Raw genomic sequence first — 22710 nt, forward strand, 5'->3', positions numbered from 1 at the left:
TAGCCGTAACACGAACTTGCAGCAATTATATAGACTTGCTGCTAGCTACATCTGTTTATATTAGAGTGTACTCGAGTATAAGTCGACGTAATTACCAGAAAACATCTCAAACTAATGGGTTAGATCTGTAATTTTCACCGAACAAGCTTGGCCTGTGGTTGTCATAGCCAGGTAGCGTCTACGTGAAGTTTTGAAAGAAAAAAGAAAGTCTAACGCAATAACGACGCTCTGGATCCCAGGCTCTGACACTGAGTTGTTTACGACCTCAATGCCACTAGCCTCTTTCTGTTAGGTAACAGGTGGAAGCGCAAAACAGTATTGAATTCACTAAAGTGAGATAAGGCGTTTAATTGTGTTCTGTGTGCATCTAATAGATGTGTAACCTACGCTATTACTCGCAGGGCACCATCCAGTTAGCCACCTTTGCGAAGTGGGATCTTTGTACTTGCTCTCTTTAACGTAGTGCCACAAGGTCATCGCAGATTTTTTGGCGATGACGTAGGACGTAAGTTGCGATTATTGCCAACCAGGACCCATATTCGCAAAAACGTTCTTGCGCTAAAAGCGCTCGTGCCATCCAATAGTGATGTGGGACATATTATTATCGAAGGCGATCAGACAAGGGTAAACATCACTTACGAACGAAAAGCTTCCTGAATTCGGCCCCAGAACTGCAAATGAGAAATTTCGGCTAAATATTAGGTACGATAATGACGTCGATTCTCTCGGTTGACTGAGGTGTTGTAACGAGAACAATATTTACAATGTTTGCGCACTGTTCTAAAAATCAATAAAAGTCAGAGCAGCGATCATAAACTGAATCCAGATACCCCGAGAAAAAAAAAAATAGAGAGATGCTATCCCAGTCAACACTGCAGTAGAAGTGAGAAAATATTTACAACGACGTTAATAATTTTCGTTATTGCTGTTTAGTGATTTTGCAGGTTTTTGCTCACATCACAACAATTTCAACACTTTGCAGGTTGGAAGCCTCTGCCGAGTACGAATCACAACGAGACTACACCATTATATCAGGAGACGGTACGTTCGGCCATCGCAAGCAACCTCTACACTGATCTGTAGTAGAAGATTCATAAGAGTTGGTTGGAATGGGGGTTAACGCTAAAGTGGAAGGCAGGCATAGCGCGTACACATAGGTTGCCGTTTGTTTATTTAATTCTTTTTGCCTAGAGCGATAACGTCTAGCAAATGAGCTTAGAAAAGCGAACAAGAAGACAAAAGGTTGTCATAGGTTTACTTTCCTTTGTATTGCTGTATTTATAGCAGAGGGAAAACAATTATGCAGATCCCACGAACAGGGAATTGGTGCGCGTGAAGCTTTCATGAGCCAACGAGTCAAAATGGCGCATTACGACAAAGGACGCGCTGCCGATTTCCATGACGAAAGGGTTCCGCAATCACCATTGGTGACTTGCAGAGAAAGGGTTACTTTTATTTAGCCTTAAAACGTGTTAAATTACAAGGCACGACTTGCTTGACGTTGTAGAAATAAAGTTCCTGGTTTTTCTAGGGACCTTATATAAGAACGCCTCATGGAGCCTTTGTGCGATACCAGACGCGCAGCGAATTTCTGCGATGAGCCCGTCCCGTAACTTCCATCTCTAACGCCATAGCGTTAAGGTCCCCGTGTCGCAAAAAAATCCGATGTCGGCGTCGGACGTCGGTTCGCGAAAAATCATTCCGAACCACAACTACGCAGGCCTTCCGGGTGGCGCAGATGTGTTAGTGAAATAACTGAAGCTTTGTCTCTTTTGAGCGGCACAATGCTAACCACGCATTGTAAACTACATTGCAAACTATTCATTCTTCTACAATGCTCTTTATCTATACTCACAGGTAATCAACCGCATCGTTCCCATTAGAATGTCTCTGGAGGAAGAACAAATCGGGGCGGATTTCGTCGAGCATGTCATTCAGTACCTTCAGAAACCAGAACAGCCAAAGCCTGGCGCGGCGATAGCGACCATCAGCAATGGAAAATTCAATACCGGTGAAGAACGCACCGCAGTGGCCCCATCGGAACAGCCTGTCGACACTGTGGCATGTCGACAACACCGTCTACCTCAGCAGGCTTTCCTGGAACGCCAGCGAACTTCCAGTGCTACACAAACAGAGGACATGCCGAATGGTCGCCCTGCAGTGTTACAGCGGTCCATGGATACTGGATATCAAACGTGGAGAAGGCCTGTTCCCAGACCTGCTTGGTCGGAGACAGACTCCACGTGACCGCTTGTTCCCGGAACATTGTGTTTGGTGACGTTCTGAAATATGTGGTAGCAGCTTTGGGCTTGACAGTTGACAGCTGCAGAACTTTACCTTTGGGCGTGGCCCAGGAAGCCAAAGGAGCAAAGACACTCGCCATTCGCAATTGCGTTCTTGCAATGTCTCTATTCTTGTGCGTCTCGCATTGCCATTGCCTCAGACAGATTCTTTGAAGGCGTCTAATGTGTCACGTGCACATCTCGGCGTGCTTAGGGAAATGTGGCTAACTAAGGCTTAGCTAATGTGTGCAAGGCTACATTATATCGTTTCAGCGAAGTGAGTTTTGATAGCGCTTTATAAATCGGATGAGACAAAATGTCACGTTCTGTTTCTCTCCGCAGAGCAGTGATCGGTGCATTTTAGACCGCTAGGATGGTGCTGCAGGCGTTAATATCGTGCGCCCAACTTTGTAACTGACTCAGAGACTTATTTCTGCTGCACATTGAGCAGTGAAGTGTTCCAGAAAGATTTAAAACCTTGACTGCAACAGTTAAGAATCCTTGCTTAGGCGACAACCAAACAATATGGCCTTAATAAAAACAAACCACCAGAAATCATGCTGCGTTATCTGTATTGCTTACATGCGTTGCTTTTACAAGTATTTTGTTACGTGTTCAACACACATGTAAATGGTGGCTAAGTAAAAAAAAAAAAAAAATCATAACATATTTCTAAATGTGCAGAGGTGTGGAGACCAACTTAAAGATGACATATCCGCTTCCCCTAAGCAAACCTTGTCATTTAGCACAATTGGCGCTGTGAAGGAGCGTGGGTGAATACACAACTTTTGCATTCGCGTTCATGTTTTTCCATAAGGTACAATACAATATTTCTCAGGTAAAGCCTAATATAATCTTATGTGTGAAAACGTTTTATTGAGAAACAGAGGCACGTTGCCTTACGTTTGAGTTTTCTTTTCAATTTGAAGCATTTTTGAAGTTTGAGTACCGCGCCAAAATTAAAACCGAAACTAGTGACTACAGTCACCCACTAGCAACTACATGTGTTTAATGAAAATACAAGACTTGGAGTTTTTATTTGAGAATGTTGGGAAAAATTTAGCAAATAGTGGGTTCATTGAGTTTTAGGCCAAGCTTGCTGCGCGTCATGTTGGAGTGTTCGATTGCGTTTTATCAGCTGAGCAACTGTAGTGTTTGGGCTGCAAGCGGACGCATGCAAATTTAAATGTACCGCTACGTGTTGTAGTGTAAGTTTTTACGGTGAAAGTATTGTACTGCTGCGTCATGCGAAATTGTCATGTTCCAATTGTCGTTACGTTCGTCATCGCGTTATGTGAGGATCTCGTGTAGGCAAGCTGCTCGTGCCGCTAAGCTAGAGCGGTTTCGTGAGTTCCCTTGCTTACAACCTGCCATCCGTTCCCTTGCTTCGGAAGCCCGAGTTTCCAAAATGGGTCGTCCGGAGATTTACGTCGTTTCGCGGATTCCAAACCTCGCCGAACATCTCCGAGAAGCGGTGAAAGGTCGAGCCGATGTAGTTGAAATTATCGCAAAATGTGAGTATAATTGTGTGCACCAATTAGGTGTGCCCACCCCGCTGAGAATTTCAGCGTAGTGATGACTGCTTGCACAATTCTATATTATAAGGCGTCTTGCACGGTAGCGAAGCTTCCGGAATTATTGGTACTCAAACTGTCTTTTGTTCCCTCTTCTGTGAGCAAACAAAGCTAAACCCTTGTCATACGTACAACTACCGAGTACGGTTGGACCAGTGCAGATCGAACGCTGCCACATGGTATTTTCAAGCACGCTTGACCGCTATCATGTTTAGCAAGTTGAGTTTTGACTGAGTTCAGTTAGGATTGAAACCGCGGCTGCATCCCATTTTTAAGCACGCTTGACATCGACCGTGCGATGTCCACTCACGGTTCGGGCTTCGTAAGCGCTAGAGACGTACCGTGCACATAAACGTCAGAGAGGATGTTTACTGTCCGTATTGCGTTCGTTTCCTCAGGTGTCAGTTGGCAGCAAACATATTTCTGGCTAACCTACAAATTAGGTTTGAGTTTGTCGAACGTGCAGTTCTCTGTTTCTGTAACTTTGCAGTCACTGTGCATGATGATTGCCCCAAGATTAAACCTGAAGTTGTCAAAAGGCTCCAGAGTGTTGAGATCCTGATCACCGACACCCACATATTGAAGGACATACTCTACCAGCTGCCAAAAATGAAGCTTGTGCAGGTCACATCTGCGGGCAAGTACAAAGATTTCAATGTGCCTTTTGTAGGGTAGGTGCTTACCCCACTTTTTGCAATACCGAACTTTGCTGTGTTTATTGAGCGCTTGATGTCAGCTTGACAGAAGTGGTAACCCAAATGAAATTGTCTTGCTAGTGTAAATATTGCACACACTTTCCACCTCCAACCGCTTAAAATCACCATAAACTGCTGAAAAATCAGCCATACAAGCTGTGAATTCAAAAATAAACCAGCCCAAATGGTCGGCTAACACTGGATTAATAGCAGCATTTTCCTTTTTCTGTTGTACATTGCTGCATCAAACACTGATAGATGCCATCAAAACTGCAAGTTTAGGACACTCTTACTTAGTACTGCTTTCTTTCACGAAAAGAGCTTATCTTAATTGCTGAAGCAGTTATATATTGTTTCTGTGACAACATGATTGAGTATACTTCTGAATAACACAAGAAGTACAAATGGGCAAAAGGAACACAGACACTAGTGCACTGTGTAACCATTCGTGTTTTGTTTATTGTGCTAAACACAAGTACTTGTGAATACTTGTGTGATGGATACATTAAATGTCCATCAGCACGAACTAGTCCAGTTCTCTAACTTCTTATATTGTAATTGAGCAAATTATGGGTTGATTGATTGTTTTGGTAAATTTTCTAGTGCACGTGCAAACTGCGTGTTTGTGTGGAATTGTCCTCAGCCTTTGAATGCTTTCCCACTGGAATACTTTGTCTTTGTTATACACAAAGCTGTTACGTTTCTAAAAATGCGGAAGCAAATGGTGCTAATTTGCACAGATCTTGCATAATCTTCAGAACAATAATTGTTTGTGTGCAAAGAAATGTGTGTGCATAGTGCCCACCTGGAGCAGCAGCATCGTTGTCATGCCACTGGTAGTATTTCTGTTTTATTTAACCCTAATGAGCCAATCCAAATAGTTACGTTTAGAGCTCTCAAGTTGAACTTGAGAGCATGAGCTGGAAACAGAAACCCCAAAAATTTCATTTCAACAATCCAACTACAGTGGCACTTTGAACATTGTCTATTCAGGTCAGCAAATCAAAGTACCATGTGACCATTGCTTACAATGCTGGTATAAATGTGATGTGATACGAATGACGTAGACATGCAGAGTCATTGTATGATGGAACTAAACCAAAGATTTTGAGCACCTTGTCCTCCTGTGACATGTAGAAAAAAAAACAAGAATGAGATGTGGTTGTCTGCAGTTGCCATTAGATGCTGTCCCATGTACTGTCATGTTTTTTTGTTTTTTTCTCAGAGCAGTGACACTTCAGTGTGTAATTTATTTATTGCAGTCAGTGAAATAACAAACACATGGATGAACCATCATAACCTATTAGCCAGCTCTGTCTGATTGTTTTATTTCTTTCTTTTGTGTAAAAGTGTAAAGTCGGTGCTAAGCTTAATTTGTTTTTCATTGCCAAAACAGAGTAGTTGCATGTGAATGCTGCATGTGACATCCTCCTCCTTTCATTTGAAGAGAAACTTCTTTTCTCCTAAAAAATGCACAGAAACATTAAGTACCTATTATCTAGTTTCACGTTATCATTGATAGCATGCCTATTTCTTTTGCAGGTGTTGAAAATCTTATTCCCAATATCGACAGATCTGCGGTAAGGTCTGACAGCGTCAAGTAGACTAAATTATAGTTTGTGATGACTTTTATAGATTGTGGCTGATATCTTCATAACACACCAACAGTTCTGAAGACTAAGCACGTGTTTAAAAATATCAGTCATCATCTTGTGCCAGTTCGTGGATAAACGAGAGCCATCTTGCATTTTCTTTTTATTTCCAAAGAACGCTAGATATTGATTTGGCCACTACAGGCTCGTTTTCATGCTGTGCACAATTCATGACCACAATGTAGTCATCAACATATATAAAAACGTCGTGTGTACAAATATTCAAGTGCATGTGGTATAGTCTTTGCTATTCTATACATATTGGATTAGAGAATTCACTATACTAATTTATCAAATATTCATTTCTGTCAAATATAAGGTATAAAAACACTTGCTTAACTTTACGAGGGGACAAAGACCGACATAAGCGCAGACTGTTACAAATAATCTTGCTGCAGCAGAGCCACAGTCGTAGTGAAAAAGCATCAGTTCCTGAGCGAACGTGCGAGGAAGAAAACCTGTTTTGAATAACTTCCAGTGATTCAATAACAATGTCTCACTTTTAGGCAACCTATGAATCTGTTTTGGTATACTCAAAGCAATGTATTATTTGAGCAGTCTCACCATGTTTGCATCCTGTCAAAACAGCGCGCTGTGCTGTAGTATTACACTTATCTCCTTCACAAATGCAGCACTCTACGTGCATCTAGTGACATACTTTTCTGATGTGCTGTTCCCTTGTTTCATTACTGTCATTGTAATAGTGCACCAGGTAACTTCCATTCCTCGCCCAACAAGATTTCACTGCAGTGCTTGTTGTTTCAAAGGTATGAGCTAACCCAGCTCCTTGCTCATTATTTGTTGTCATCACAGATTTATGCTAAATAGCATTTTGTTCCATTTCATTTTTGATTACCTGATGCTTGAGTTTACTCTTCCAGCCTGTTCCACAATATGCTATTGTACGGGCGAGCTGCTTCGGCGTCCTCATGGCAGAATATGTTGTGGCTGGCATCATCAACTTTGAGCGAGGCCTGTATAGGTACTTTGAGTTGCAGAAGACCAGAAACTGGTAAGTTTCACCAATTTCTCCCACCTTGCACAATACAGCTACATGGAATTGCTTTTTCTTAGCCTGACATGTCTAAGTGAAAAGTACCTGCGATGTGATTCATTTTGCTTTATCTATGTCTCAGTGTATTTTAATGTGTGAATACTAAGATGGTGATTAGCTGGAATACAGTTGACTTCCATTATTTCGACCCTGACGAGACCAGTGAAATTTATTGCATTACCTGGTGGGTCGAATTAAACAAGTTACTGAATAAACAATAAAACACATTACTGATTCACTGGGCAGTATTTGCTCGATTCTAACATGGCCCCAAATGAAATGCGTACCTGCTTTATATGTGTCCAAAGTCGAAAACTAATTTATAAATGACAATAAAACTACTAAACAATATAGAATCTAATGCACACCTGATATTTTAGTAAGAAAAATGGGCAAGAGTCTAATATGTGTTGCACAATGGTGGCCAGTCTTCTGAAGTCAGTTTTGCTGCAAGTTTTTTTTTTATAGGCAGCTTTGCTGCAATACAGTCATATTATGCCATAACGCATACAAATGTCCTGACGCCATTTTGATTTTCCATCCGATTGCACCACACAGTCAATTTACGGCCCAATTTTCTTGGTAAAAAAAAAAGGTGTGCATTATAATCCCATAAATACCGTAATCAGACATCTTAGGTACCGTTATCGCTTGAGAATTTTTCTAGGGAAAGCCGAAAATAAACGGGAGATAACGTGCGACGACTCTGACGCTATTTTAATTATCACTGTGGTCACCATTGGGGCCAGGTGCATGTGCGATGACCAGCCAAGTTCAAATAATCTGGCGAAGGACAATATTCAGATTAAAATAATGAACATTTATGCCCATAAGAATGCATGGGCGCTGGCCAGGACTTTTCGTCGGGTCGAATTAAGCAAAACATCACATTAACCGGAGTCAAATAAATGGAAGTTTACTTTAGTATGTTTGTTATTGCTTTCACAGAAAACAGAAAATGATATTGTTAACAGAAAAATTATTTTAATAAGGTTTGGTACTCTTTGTTGCTACAAGCTGAGCCTGCAAAGATTGCGTTAAAGAATAGTTAAAATTATACCAATAATGCTGACAGTTTTCATGTGATTAGTTTTTCAATGGATATGTGTAATGTCTATCATAGTCTCTTGCATATTGTGATCACAGAGCTTGTCTTTCCTCATCACTTCACACAAGTTACTGAAGTTTCTAAGTCTCAAGCATTTATTCAAGGAAATTTAAACATTCAAAAGCTCATTGATGTTGCACATGCCCTCAGCAACTTGGTCAGCATCCTGTACAGTTTTAAGTCTAAATAGTTGAGGATGGTTCTCACTAGGGTCTGCAGCTGACTGCTTGCTTCATTGCTCACATGAGTGTTGTCGCTGTTTCGTTTAAATAATTTTCTCTTGTGCATGTGGCAACTTGAGGCATTAAACACTTAAAGGTACAATTAAGAGAAACATAACCTAAACTGTATTGGTAAATTACTCTTCTACAATACAAAAAAGCCACTCTTGCCATTTTGGTAAGCCAGAAAAGATGCGACAATGAGAGACAAGGGGAGTTTTTGCGCAAGCTTACTGTGACATCATGGATTTTGATGGTGTCTGTTCAGACTAGGGTAATTCTTTATTGAAGATGGATTGCATTATATTATAAGGAAGTCAAAGACAGAACTTGGCAAGTTTCAAGAACATTACTGCACCACAATAGCCCACTGGCAAAAAAAAATTACGCAGATCCAACAAAGGTTTGAAATCTATGTGAGGTGAAGCTATCTAGAAGTGGTTAATCAAGGGCTATAAATTTGCCCATTTCATTCCTGCTTCTTTGATATAAAGGAAACTGGTGCATGCATGTGTGCATGCACCAGTTCTCGTACACCCGTCCTATGCAATGTGACACATGTGGTGATCATCTCAAAGAGGTAATTGGGGTGGGCACCAAAGATGTATAACTATGTGCAATAGATGTAATGGTAAGAGCATTGGGCTGCTGTGCTGGGGGACGGAGGTTCGATCCCATTAACGGGCACATATACATATATTTTTTTAAGTGTGAGCTCTTCACTTCTAGGTTTCCTGTGTGTGTCTTTCTTGGCTGGTTTTTTCTTAAATACAATGCTCAGCTAGTCCAACAGTGTGTTTTACTATTTTACAGCAGCAGCAGCAGAACACAGCAGCCACAGTCAGAAAAATGTGGGAGGAGTTGCAAAGAAAGCTATGCTTTAAAAAAAAAGAATGCATTCAAATCTGTAATGTCATACTAAAGTATTGGTGTTGACGTTTTGGTGTCAAATTAAGGGGAGATGCGGGTCGAAAATCGCGTTTTCTTTTTGGAAAATTATCAATTTTTTGTTTTTACTTGTTTTGTCAAGTTTAGTACCTCTACTTTTATGAAAATAAAAATCAAAGCTGAATTTAAATGGGAAATGGATTAAAAATGCATTTAAAGAGCACAAGGTGGCTATTAAATAATCGAATTCTAGCCTTGGCGTTCTCTTCTTGAAATGCACCTATTAACTAATGTAGGTTTCTGAAATAATAGTTTGTAGTCTGAAGTGATTTGGTGTTTCTCTTTGTGTCCCTTTAATGATAACACCCATGCAGAGCACTTCCTTATTTGCATGGATCAGTCTTTCTCTCTGCATGCACATTTAAAAAATGGTGCATGTGCTCCATACAGCAGGATAGTAACGCTATCTCTCAATCACAGTATAGAGCTGGCAGTAGTGTGGGGATTGGCAGTAGTATGGGGATTGTCACATTGCTAGCTTAGAAGTTCACATTGTTCTTATGACACTTAAAAATTCCAGAGGGCATCACAAAGGAATCATTAACCAATGTTCATAACAAGCACTTGGTAACTAAGTTTGCCATACTTGTGGTAATCCTTCTTTTGTACCAAAAAACTTGTTTACTTCTTTCTTTTCAGGGATGATCTTATATCGCTCAATTTTAGGACCTTATCAGACTTGCGTATCGCAATCCTTGGAGCTGGTGTCATTGGCGAAGAGAGTAAGTTCTTGCAGTCCCTTACTAGAAGCGCCATGACCTATTGTATGTTGCAGGAACAGCCGACTGCTTCAAGCACCTCAAGATATTTGGACATCTTGAGTGAACCGATGCAATGTGTGGAGCACCTTGGCTATGGCGATAAGTAGATAACCATGACTAGGAACTCTAACCAGTCATATTCATCTACTTCTGTTCTCTACATACTGCTTCTCATTTCATGCTGTAAAGATTGTTGCAACTTGGGAAAAAGTCAACTTGATCATGTGATGATTGGCTTTCAGTCAAACAAATTACTTTTAGAGCCTGCAAGTACACTTTTTTGTTATGTTTCGTCCTCAGTAACAGTCGAAGCATTCTTGTCTTCAAGAAGAAAATTCTGGCAGAACTCATCTCACGATAAATGTCATTGGTAAATGATCGCTGTGGATGGCCATCCATACGCAGTGAACAGAAAAACAGGCTGTGAGCAATAGCGCATGCGCAATACAGAAAGACAGGAACAGAGTTTGCGGCAATATGACAGGAGTTCAGCCCCTGCACCGGTAGGGTACTCATTCTCAGCTGGAAAGATCATGTGACCCCGTCCAACAGGCACCACATTTTGACTTGCCTAAAGTGAGTCCCACCACCTCCCATAAGACTGCGCGTGATTTGGGTGAAAGAGGTTTTTACTGGGTTTGCGCTATTGCTTCTGTGCAGATCTTTGGATGAAAGAGGTTCATTGAAGAGCTGCACATAAGCAATAGCGTAAACCCAGTAATACAAGTAGGTGCGAAATAGTTTAACTAATGAGTGGCACATACTCAATGTCAAATCCCCATGACCCAAGTTGGCTTGACAATTGGTTTAAAGCTCAGTTCCCTTGGCACAACAGCTCCTTGCTCTTACCATTAGACCATGAACTACCCAGTAACCTAAGTCGGTGGGATTCCGGTAGAGACAAAGTAGATAGTCAGATAGATAGACAGACAGTCAGCCCTCAGAAAGTGCGTGAAGTATTGCAAAAATGCCAAATTCTATAAAAGGGTTAAAGCAACAAATTTGTAAGTTACTGCATCGTTAGTGCCCATCAGCTAACGGCCAAGAACACACTACATTAGGCTCTGTCACACTATTCAAATATCAGCAAATGAATTCTGCAGAAATTCTCAAAGTGGAGAAAGTTTTATGCAAGAAAAAGTTGTCCACCTTAATTGCAGCTTCATAAAAATATTTAGGTATCTGAATTTGTCCTAGGGCTGAGCCTGGCACCAACTCCTTTTTACATGCTAGTCACTCTACCATAACCACCTGGTTAGCTAAGTTGTCAGATAAACTGCCTTGGGAAGGCAGTAGTGCTGAGTTTGATCACGTAGCAGAATGAATTTACCTTCAATTGTGAAGCTTTCCTACTGAGGAACCATTAGAAGTTTCTTTCGTGGCTTAGTGGGAGGCTCTTCTTTAAAGGGGCCAAGACATGAAATCTTCAAGCTTGAATTAAGCATTGCATGTTAAATCATATGCGTACCACAGCAAGCTGGCAAACTTTGAGTGCGTTTGATGTGGTAGAAAATTTGCTTTTTGATTTTAAATATTTCAGTTGAACCATACGACAGTGTGGTAACACTAAAGGATGACGAAACAATGTGCATTCTGCGTGGTCACTATGTGGTTTCTAAATTGCACTCTCAGTGATGGCTTCCTCAGAATAACGGAAGCGAATCTTAAAGGCCATGCTTTTACGCACTATTACTCGGCCGGCAACACACCATGGCCGCTGTGTTCTGAACACCACCTTGAGTTTGCAATATATGCATGGTTTTGTTCATGCGCATGTGTCTTGGAAATCAGCTCGAGCTAGTTTATCCAAGCATTCTCTGGCTTGTTGTGCTTTTATTGTGTGAGTGAAAGAATTGAAGGCATAGTGCGCTGTCTAAAGAATCCAGGAGCGGTTGCTGACTTCCAAAAGAAAACCATTGCCCACAGTGGTTTCTGCTGGAGCACTCGCACAGTAGTAGGAAAGCACCCTCTCGGCACAGCACATACAGTGCTCAGCGATTCAAACATGATGACGGGTGGCACATTTTGCACCACCTGCGAGTGCTGGGTGATACCTAGTGCCTACCAGTGGTGCAAGAAAAGTTGGAAGCTATGCACTGTGAGTATCAGGTTTGTATCGTTGAGCACTGTACATGGTTTCAGAATGTTTCGAAGCAGACAATATAGTGGTGGCCCTGCACTTCTTGACGTCACACAAGCCATGCCAACATGGCAATCACTGTTGGTAGGAGGGACTTAGCAGTGATTTCAAATTGAAATTTTCAGTTGAAATGTGCACTGAGAGTCCCCCCCCCTTTTTTGTGTGTGTGTATGTATTTATTTAGCCATATTGGCCACTCTACTTTCAGTTAGTATAATGATAAACATACAATAGTTGGATGATAATGTCATGGCTCTTTTGGATATGACAAACAATTATCAGTTTGGCCCCTGCAGAGGAGCTGGTAAGAAATTGATAGCACTGCAAGAAGCGATGTCATCGGAGCCATCCAAGGAGGGCTCCGAGGACAGCTATTGATCGAGCCAGTAGGTTTCATGTAGAAGGTTGGTGTATGACTCTTTGCCGTGAGGTGAGCACCCTCGCATTGCCAGTGTTTTAGTACTGTGTGCTGCTTAGTAGAACAGGTGCACTTTCAACATAGATTTATTCTATTAGTTACTATTCTGTGTCAGCAACCAACTATAGCGCTTTTTATGCTGCCAGGAGCAGCGATAGACACAAACACCTCGGTTGTGGGGATCTGCGAAAAATCTGCTTGCTGCTGTCTCTGTCAGACACGCAATCTGCATGTGTTGGTTGCTTGCTTGGCTCCTCATTCAATGCTGAATCCTGTGAGAACTTGTTGGAAATTGGTTAGGTGCAATAATTGGTACAAGTCGTACGCAATATCGTATATTGGATCATACTGAATATCTTCAGGTGCGAGTGAACAGCCAGTATGACAGGATGCAGTGTCTATCTTATGCTCCGTGCAAATATGCAGATTATGAAGTCAATACTTGCGGATCCAGCAGAACATTGCAGAGCATCTGAGGAGCCACTTAATGCTTATTGTTGATGATTTCACAAGGTGCTGCAGTTGAGATTAGCTGCTTGCACTGACATTAAACCCATATTAAAATACGTTCAAAGCAATGTGTGCCATTAGTACTCAGTCGGAGGTACCTATGTATGCAGGGGAATTGAACAACACAAATAACTCGAGCTTCAAATTTGGTGTCAGTAGTCCGTTAAGCAACTTTGTTGGTCATGGGCAAATATTTTATTGTTAAGATTGTGTTGTCAGTTCAATTTCCTTGATTCCAGAGCGTTCCACTAAGGAACTATTCCTTGGTTATGGGAAAACAGGTGTGCAAACACAGACACAAGGGGAATGAAAAGCAGTACACATTCTTTTCATTCTACTTGTGTATGCATTTGCATGCCTATCAACTTGCTAATCCCTACCGACTTGCTAAACTTTCAGTCAGTATGAACTGTTCCTTGTATGTATTTCTGCTAGCTAACATTGTTGTATAAAAATAGCAATAAATGCCCTTTCGGTGTTTGGACTACTTTGCTATCATTTCCTTTGTCAACAAGGACACTTCAGACCGGATTAAGTGTGGCTTTATTTAGGTTCCAAAATGTGTGCCCGAGACCAAACCATCCTTAAAGACCATCTATGGAGCTATACAATTCTGCAATTCTGTGATACTATCATGTAATTATGCATAACAGGTGCTGTAATAAGCTTTTTCTGGTTCGTGGTTCAACTTATCATGATGTTGCATCATGTGACTGCTACTTTAGAAGACCTTTTGTGATTACTTTCGGTGCATAGCTTTAATTTTGTCCTGCTGGGCTGTATCAGCCATTTTGATGCAGTTCTGAGCACAGATTGTTGTTTTAATGAGGTCTCGCATCTGTTTATTTCCATGATGCAGTTGCCAAGTCCCTCGTTCAATTTGGAGCTACGGTGAATGGCTTTGCCAGGCGAAGCAGGAGCTCTGAGGAACTGCACCGTTCATCTTTTCAGATGTGTGTATAAGAACAAATGCTTGATTTCAAACTTAAAGTACTTTACTAAAGCCATTTCTTAGACTTATGTGCTGAAGAGCCTGTCCGCTAGCTGCTTCATGTATATTCCATGAATAGTTTAGCAGGGCCTAGATTATGCTTGTATTTAACCTCTATACCATGTATTGTTGACTTATATCAGTTGGTGTCTGCTTTTCAACTGTCTATTATGAAGTTTTTCAATGAATGCCTTCATCTGTTTTTTTTTTTTCGTGTCCAATAACAACTCAGATTTAAGAGAGAGAAACAGTTCAAATTGTAACTTGAGGCTGTCTGATATTCACATGAGCTGGGTATTTGCAGTTGTCTGTTATGAGCTGAAAAAACATTTTTTTTTAGTTCTTTTTAAATTTTTGGTACAGATACTGAAGCAATGTTAAGCTGTATTAGTCACTTATGCTTCCATAATATCGCATAACAATATAACAACTGCTCATATTGCATGAAAAGGCTTTGTGAGCCAGAAAGGATGCAAAGGAGAAAAGATATTGTGCAGAAATCATCAACGATTATTGTCAACATAACTGAATAGCCAAATGCTTCAAGAAAGCTATTTGCTTCATTAAATGAATGGCATGCTTGGCGGCATATACCTCTTGCAATAAGAACGTTTAGTTAGTGTTCATTGTTTAATTGCGTAATTCCACAGAGTTCAGACCTGTTAACCACTACATCTGTAGCACTAGTATTGGTGGACAGCGCATGTGGCTGAAAGAGCTATAACAGTTGGCGTTCGGCAATGAACGTGTCCCACACCTGGTTGCATGAGCACGCATGCTCTTTGTGTTGCGGTTTTTACATTGGCGATGAAAGTTCAACACCCTACCACCAACTGCAGACTATGATAACAAGTGAAAAAGCGAAAAAGAAAGCAATTAGCTTTAAAACAGGCGACAATGCCACCTTGAAGTTTCCACACCAGCTCACCACTACATGATTTTGATAGAATCTACTCAGGCCTAATCAGTTGTTGATCAGAAAAGTTGCCATTCTATCGTCAGCATTTTGTGATCGTTGTATCATTGCCATTGTCGTTATCACGCTGTTGTCATTCCGCATCCGTGATGTCATCGTCATTCCATCGCCACCCTCTGTCATCTTGTCATTGCCATTATACACCTGCTCCTATCACACGCAAGTGGGCATCTCAGCAGTTTTACACCCCAAAGCCTCGCTTGACTTGGGCAGTCATCCCCCAATGGTTTCTGTCTAATTGGTTATTTTTGCTTGGAGTAACTGTTCTCAATTACGCTGTTGAATATAATTTGTTTGTCTTGATTTTTGTATAAATGTCTTTTAATCCAAGCAATGCATTGGATAAAGTTAGTCATGTAATTGTCTTGCATTGCTCTCTTAGAGCTGGTGTAACCGCTTTGGGTGCATTACAAAGGAAAAGGAGTGCTGTGTGACAATGTGTCACTGGACCTCGTTGCTATAGAGGCGACAACCTGTACCCCACTTCTACAGAGGGGGAATCGCAAGAACTCAGTACAAGCTGCACCTACGAAACCACTGTACAGCTGCACTTTGTGCCCTCACACTTTAAAAACTAGTTCCCGAGGGCAGGGTGTCCACCAACCGGGAATTCTCGGGGATTTCGGATAGTCTGGAAATACTCAGGGAACACTCAGGGAATTTGTGCTTCTATCAGGGAAAATGAGCAGCAATTTTGTTAAAAGGGAACGAAAGTCGTGGTAATGCTGGCTCGAGTAACAGAGAGGAATCGTAATGAATCCTCTTTGATGCCATGTAATTCGCTTGGGTTACCAGTGTGCAGTCAACGGCCGACTTTCCGGATGCCCGATAATTCGGACGGCTTCACGGCACCACCGCGTACCCCATAGAGTCAGTGTGCAAGAACGTCTCAAAATTTCTGACGCGAGAACCCTTCGCCATCTGATTTTCCAGACTGTTCGAAACAGCATTAATCAAAGCCACCACCGCCGCCGCCATTTTGTTTACCTTGCCACCTCGAACCGGTGCTCTCGCACGCAGATCCGCTGGCAGCCGTAACTACCACTGTTGCAACGCTAGGCCTAGCTGCTTCGATGTTCGCTATTAAGCTTCTTGCTGTTCTCTGCCCTGTTTTTCATTAAAATAGTTCGCCGCTGTCAGCAATGGCACAGACTGCCTCTGTGGCCCTCGCGATTGGCTTCGAAGCTCGGTAAGCACGGCACGTTAGATAATGCTGGTTTCTGAAATTCAGCTTCGCCTCAATACAGCAATATTACGTGGTGAAGAATATGCGAAAGTATTGCGGTGGAGCATTACGAGTATAGGAAGGAGCAATTGTCACGGGACACAGTATGTATTCCTTAATTGCACAGGCGTGCACCTGCCATCACCTGTCACAGTATGAGCAACGATATGCCTAATAAGTGTACTAGCAGGCCTTCAGAGCTTTTTTGGATGTGCCTGTGCTGATTTGAGCCGTTAAGGAGAGTAAAAAACGTGCATTAATTTTTTTGAACTGCCCGATTTTTGGGACGTTTTCGCGGGCCTTAGGGAGTCCAAAAAATCAGACGCTCACTATACAATTGACTAAGAAGATGTTTCAAATGGTCTGTGGGGCGAACGCACAGCGGAAAGAGGACGAGAACAGAAACGATCTACGCATTGAGAAATTAACGGGAAAGGAAGCATGCCGCTGTTTCTTTAAAGGAGCTTGAGCTCAAAAAAACAAATTGTTGACTGATGCCATGATGCAGGAGTCCCTCATCCTAACCAAAATAAACTCTTTAAAGCAGTGGAACACAACGCTGAGGTGTTGTGCACAGGCTGTGAGCATGTCAGGACAGTTGAGGTTGGCTTTCCAGCTGCTGAGAGAGAATCTCACTTGTGACAAAGTTCGGGCCTTATACCAATGAACTTGCTATCGGTTGATAGAAATAGTTCGTATTCAAAAATATTTGCTTCTGTATGCATCTCCTTTTTATTTGCACATAGAGAATGTTCTACTCGATTTGGAATGGGCTTTACCATTTTTTTCAAACATATTTTATTTGCTATGCATTTTACTAACCCCACCCTTCTGTTTTCTTTTTGAATAAAAGGAAGACTGCTCCTTACCATTCAAACTGGATTAAGTTGTTTTTTATTTTTTAGCATGCTTACTAGAGAGTGACAGCATCGGGCGACATAGTGTCAGCCGTTCTTGACATAAACAAAGTTCTGTGTCCCGCAAGTAATTTTGCAAAGGCATTCAGGGAAAACCTGGAAAGCTCAGGGAATTTGGAAATGTCAACTTGGTAGGCACCCTGTGAAGGATACAGATATTGAAATAATTTCACCTCTGCCATGATGTCATGGCAGTTGAGCAAATGACAGACCAATTTTACGGCCAGTTTGTCTACACCATCGCTGCAGCAAAACATGCTGATGGCAGCAGACCTTAAGACAAGATGGTAGGGTAAATGGGTCACCTTGTTTTTAGCGTTTTATTGTAATAGCTACTGCATATGTTAATCTGAATTGTTGCATGCTGAAGGGGAATGCCCTTCAGCATAACATTCAGTAGCTTTATTGCCACGGAGCCTTTAATATTTTCCTGTAATTATCTTTCAAACTTTATATTGATTTTCAAATTTTAGTGTACTTATTCTAAAAAGCTATTTACAGGATGACCATTTAATGGGCAGGTATATTCCACATATTGCTGTTTTCAAGGGGAAACTAAAAGCATTCGGTTAGTACAGGCATCATCTGATAAAATATTGTTCTCACTTTTCCTTACTTTTAAAAAGAGAATGGCGAGGCAAATTTCTTTTTGCAATATGACAGAAATTTTAAATATTTTAGCTTCAGATTATTGTCAACACAGTGTACTATAAGTCATAAGAATTTCACTGTAATGTGGTTAGTAGTTTCCTAAAAAAGGCACATCAAAGATTTTAAAAACAAAAAAATGGCATTTTGAGAAAAATGCACTTTTAGGCTTGCACGTGTACCACAGGTGTTAGAAAATTCTCTTTCCATTATCCCGAAAGCCTTCCAGAACGTTTCTTTTGCTTCTTTGTCATTAATTGGTTCATGTGGAGCTGCAGAACTCTGCTTTGCTAACCCTTTCCTTACTAAGGTAGGCGAGAGGTCTGACAGAATACATGTGGTTTGATGCCAAGTGCACTCAGAACAGCGCCTCATGCTGAATTTCGATCATTGTCCACTTCGCATCTGCTTTTTGGTTGTTGGGGCACAATGCAGGGAGATATGTGGGTAAAATTGGGCACATGTCAATCATGCAGTCACATGGACGCAATATACTGCAGCAGCTCACTCACCTTGGCAATCTGTGGTGACAATAACAAACGCATAATAAATTTAAATGAATTTTGCATGTGAGCTCAGTATTCAATAAAACATGCAAATGCACTTGACTAAAACAGCTCAAACGGCATGCAAGCACACCATCCTTTTAAATACTAGGGTACACGGCTTTGGTGTCATTTTTAAGTAGCCCGAAAAAGTCATCCATGCGCCCTGTTGCACTGCCTTGTAACTCAGGCTTCGCTATGCTTAGCTATCCAAAACACCTGAATACAAAGTTCTTGGGGAAGACATTCATGACAAAGGACACTTTTGCACCCATTCATATGATTTGCAGCTTTGAATTTTTCAGAGTAGTGCAAGGTATTCTCAGCAATAGTGGTACCTTGATTGTTTCAGAATTTCTCCAGACCTGAGCTCATTGCTTGAAGACTGTCACTACCTGGTCAATGCACTCCCCAGCACCCCGAGTACCATTGGCATCCTCAATGGGGATGTCCTGAGGCAGTGCAAGAACGTGAGTACCAATTTTCTTGGCAAGGTATGTTATACAGCGCTGTCTCTGGTAAGCTGTTGTTATAAATGAGACTGTTTACACAGACACCAACCAGCTAGGTTTAATAAATTCAGCCCTACGCTGCAGGGTTCTCCAGACACCTTCATCGTGAAGCTGCTGCAGTTTCACGATGTCACTCCTTACAACGCCAGTTTCTTAAGTTGCCACTGTTAAGAAATCAGAATGACTCCAGAACATTGGATTGATGTACAAACCTAGATGATTATTGTTTACATAATTAGTCTAACTTCAAGTGTCTCCCAGCCAGACTGATTTCAGTCTGGCTGGCAGGCTATTAATACAGTGCTGGTGGGCTATTAATATACTATGCAATTGTAAGCTTTCTTTTTTTTTTTTTTTTGGTCTTCATGGACTGCACAGAGTGGTGATGCAGCTTTGCAAGTTGTGTCACCTTGGTAGATTTTTATTTTGCTTAACAGGCATGTGGTTTTATATTTATTTTATTTATTAATATCATGTTTGAACCCATCTTGGATCATAACACGAAGGGACAAAGCAAAGCAAGTTTTGAGGCCTTAACTGCTGTCTTAGTAATAAAAAGGACTGCAGGGTACAAGCTTTGTAACAGCAGGAGATAATCATGTGGTGACATTGAGAGAGAGGCTAAATATCCAGAATTTTTTTATTAGAATCAACTAGTGTTCCTTTAGCCAAGAAATTTGTGAAGTACCATGAGATGCACGTGAACTCAAGGAAAAACATGGGAATCTTATCAGCCCAGATCGCAATATGTTAAGCGTCTTCGAATAGGCACAAGTGCTTCATGTGAAACCACAATGAGAGCACCAATGATGACTGCTGCAGGGTTGCGAGAAGCTTTTGTGCACTTGCCCATGGTTTAAGATCATCGGCAGACCTGTCCCCAGATGAGCAAACAGAACCAAAGTAATATGATCTTGTCGGGTTCTAACTGAGAAGCACATAAAGTTATACTTTGCCACCAACGTATAACAAACTTCAGCACTTATGCCTGAGAAAAGCCCAGACATTTCAAAGGCAGGGCACAGTGAAGAGCATACTTAGCTATGCCAGATGACCTGCCAAACAAAAAAAGCTCCAAGTCACAGGTTGTAATACTAAGGCCCTCCTCCCACAAACACATACATCTGTATTGCAGAATAGTCAGCTTGTAAAGGCTGCAGTACTAGTACAGTGTAAGCTCAATAAACAGAAATCGCTTGAACGGAGTGCTGCTTAAACAGAACACCATCTTCATGGTTGGTTGCTTTTGTATTCATGCAATGCTCTTTGCAATGTCTCAGTAACTGGAACTCCTGTTAAGCGGAACCAGTTTTCCTGGTCTCCTGAGGTTCCGTTTAAAAGAGAGTCTACCGTATCTACAAATAGCATGCCCACACAGAAATCTAGATTCACACTCCACACTTGGCCTTTTAGTGTGCATCTACTTGGCAATGCACACCATGCACGAACCAAAGGGAGTTAACATTCTGAAAAAACACAGCATAGTCAAGCCAACAAGGCTTTTTGTAGCACTGCAACCGACATCTTTGGAGCTGTCATGATGGTTTCACATAAAATGCTCATACCAGTTGAATACTGAGCATCATGTTTCATTGCTTTGTTGTTTTGAGCCACTTCTTTTATCTGCTTCTTGTTCTTTTGTCATTACATTGTCTTTGTATGTATGTATTTTGTATTGTTTCATATATTTACATAAAAGCATACCATTAATACATATTCCCAGTCTTTCTTTCTTTCTTTTCTTTTTTCTGCCACAAGTTTTTTTTTTTGTGCATACTAAGGTATACGCTGTATTGGCTACCTTCTTTTCCTGTTTTATCTGCTTTATGTACCTCTCTTGTCATTGCATGTACGCTGTTGCAGTGTCGCGTAAGTGTATGTGAAAACATAGTTACTACCTATTCCCACATTTTTTTTTTCAAATTCTTTCTTTTTTTGTGCTAGAATGACAGCTGTATTGCTTTGCTTTTGCTTTTTCTCTGCTCCGTGTTCCTCTACTGTCATTGCATAGTCATTGTAATTTGCCTGCGTCATCACTTGCAGCTTAGTAGGACATTATGGGTCTCATCAAGGCAGTTGATTTCACTTTTTACCCATAATTTCTTCCTGGAATTTTTCTGGAAAATTAACTCAGTTGAATTGAATTGAATGTCATTAGGACTGATAAAATGTACATTCTTTTTCCACAAATTCATGCGCATTTTACTAGACCTCACCAAATTTTTTGCTGGTAGGAACACTTTAGCTGGCTTCTATTTAAAAATTTAGGAAATTTAGTCTTACTGTGAATTTCACCACTTAATCATCATCTGTTGTTACAAAGCTTGTGCCCTACATTCCTTTTTATTGCTGAGAGAACAGTCAAGGCTTCGAAACTAGGTTTGCTTGTCCGTCCATCTATTCCATTACACTAATGGGGATCATTGTCATCATTTACATTATTGTGTCTTCATCAGGCTGCTTTCTAATCCTGAGCTTCACCACTGACACAGGGCAAAGAAACAGAAAAATTTGTCCACGACCACCACCACCTCGTCTGGGATTCAAATTCGTTTCACTGCAGCAATGAGCACTTATCAGCCAGATGCGTTAACCACTTTGCTGTCGCACATTTAATGCCTTAGAATTTAGCACTTGGCATTTAATGCCAGTTGTTGCACTTCGCACAGATTCTAAGAGTTAAATAAGCGAAAATGAGACATACACCCAATTGTAGCAATTGCTACAAAGGAAACCCATTTGGGTTACTCGAAAGAAAAGCCTTGTAGTTGAAGAAAAATTCGCCCTTGTCCGTGACTTGAACCTGGGACTACCGCCTTCCCGGGCCAGCTGCTCTACCATCTGAGCTAACCAGGTGGCTAGCAGATGGCAGGGCGAAACCCGGGTTTCGCCCTGCCATCATCAGGAACTTGTGAGCCATTTTCTTTAAGTAAGCATATGCTGTGGGACACATGGAACTTTGGAAATAGAAAATTCTAGAATCTCTTAAAGATTGCTTTGCAGAATGATTTGCAGGCACAAAATATTTTAAAACTTCTTAGTGTGCTGCAGTACTGACGCAAACATGGGGAAGGTGGGAGATGGAAATTCAATATGATGAGCAAAACGAGGACAAGGTGAAAGCAGGAGCCAATGTTTTGACAAGTGCACTTGTCTTCTTCAAGGCGACATATGGTTTTTCTCGCCACACTCGACTTAAGGGCTGCGCTCGTGTAAGGACCGCTTCCCCCAATTTGGCAGCCCAAATTTTGAAAAAAAAAAAAAAATCTCACCAGCAAATGACAGCGTCGTCACGTCTCACGTACGGCGTATTTCGTGGGAGCCACCAGATGGCAATAGCTGTCCTGCTTCTTCGTCACGTGGCGCTGTCTGCGAGCTTCAGGCGTGCGGCACTATCTGGGAGATCTTGTCGCTTTTCTCGCCGGCGCCATTGATCATTTGTGCCGCCGTTCATTTTGACGACTGCCTATAGCACAACCGCTTGCGATGGAAAAGAAAAAACGCTTAACCACGTACGATGCTGCATTCAAACT

At 41.4% G+C, this 22710-nt stretch overlaps 1 protein-coding gene across 3 annotated transcripts in view; it reads left to right on the forward strand.

Annotated features, from left to right (window-relative positions):
* The first annotated feature begins 3384 nt into the window (after positions 1–3384).
* LOC126531306 (glyoxylate/hydroxypyruvate reductase A-like) overlaps positions 3385–22710 on the forward strand; it is a 33614-nt gene continuing 14288 nt past the window's right edge. For 2 of the 3 annotated variants that reach the window (XR_008612647.1, XM_050178795.2), the window contains exons 1-7: positions 3497–3796; positions 4347–4493; positions 6094–6131; positions 7085–7215; positions 10174–10256; positions 14223–14316; positions 19018–19135. Coding sequence is in view for 2 of the 3 variants with exons in the window: in XM_050178795.2 (XP_050034752.1) it covers positions 3541–3796; positions 4347–4493; positions 6094–6131; positions 7085–7215; positions 10174–10256; positions 14223–14316; positions 19018–19135 (867 nt within the window). In the remaining variant the exon portion in view is untranslated. The other variant, XM_050178797.2, reaches the window with a different exon arrangement.

Source organism: Dermacentor andersoni, chromosome 5 (assembly GCF_023375885.2).
Source record: "Dermacentor andersoni chromosome 5, qqDerAnde1_hic_scaffold, whole genome shotgun sequence".
NCBI lineage: Eukaryota > Metazoa > Arthropoda > Arachnida > Ixodida > Ixodidae > Dermacentor > Dermacentor andersoni.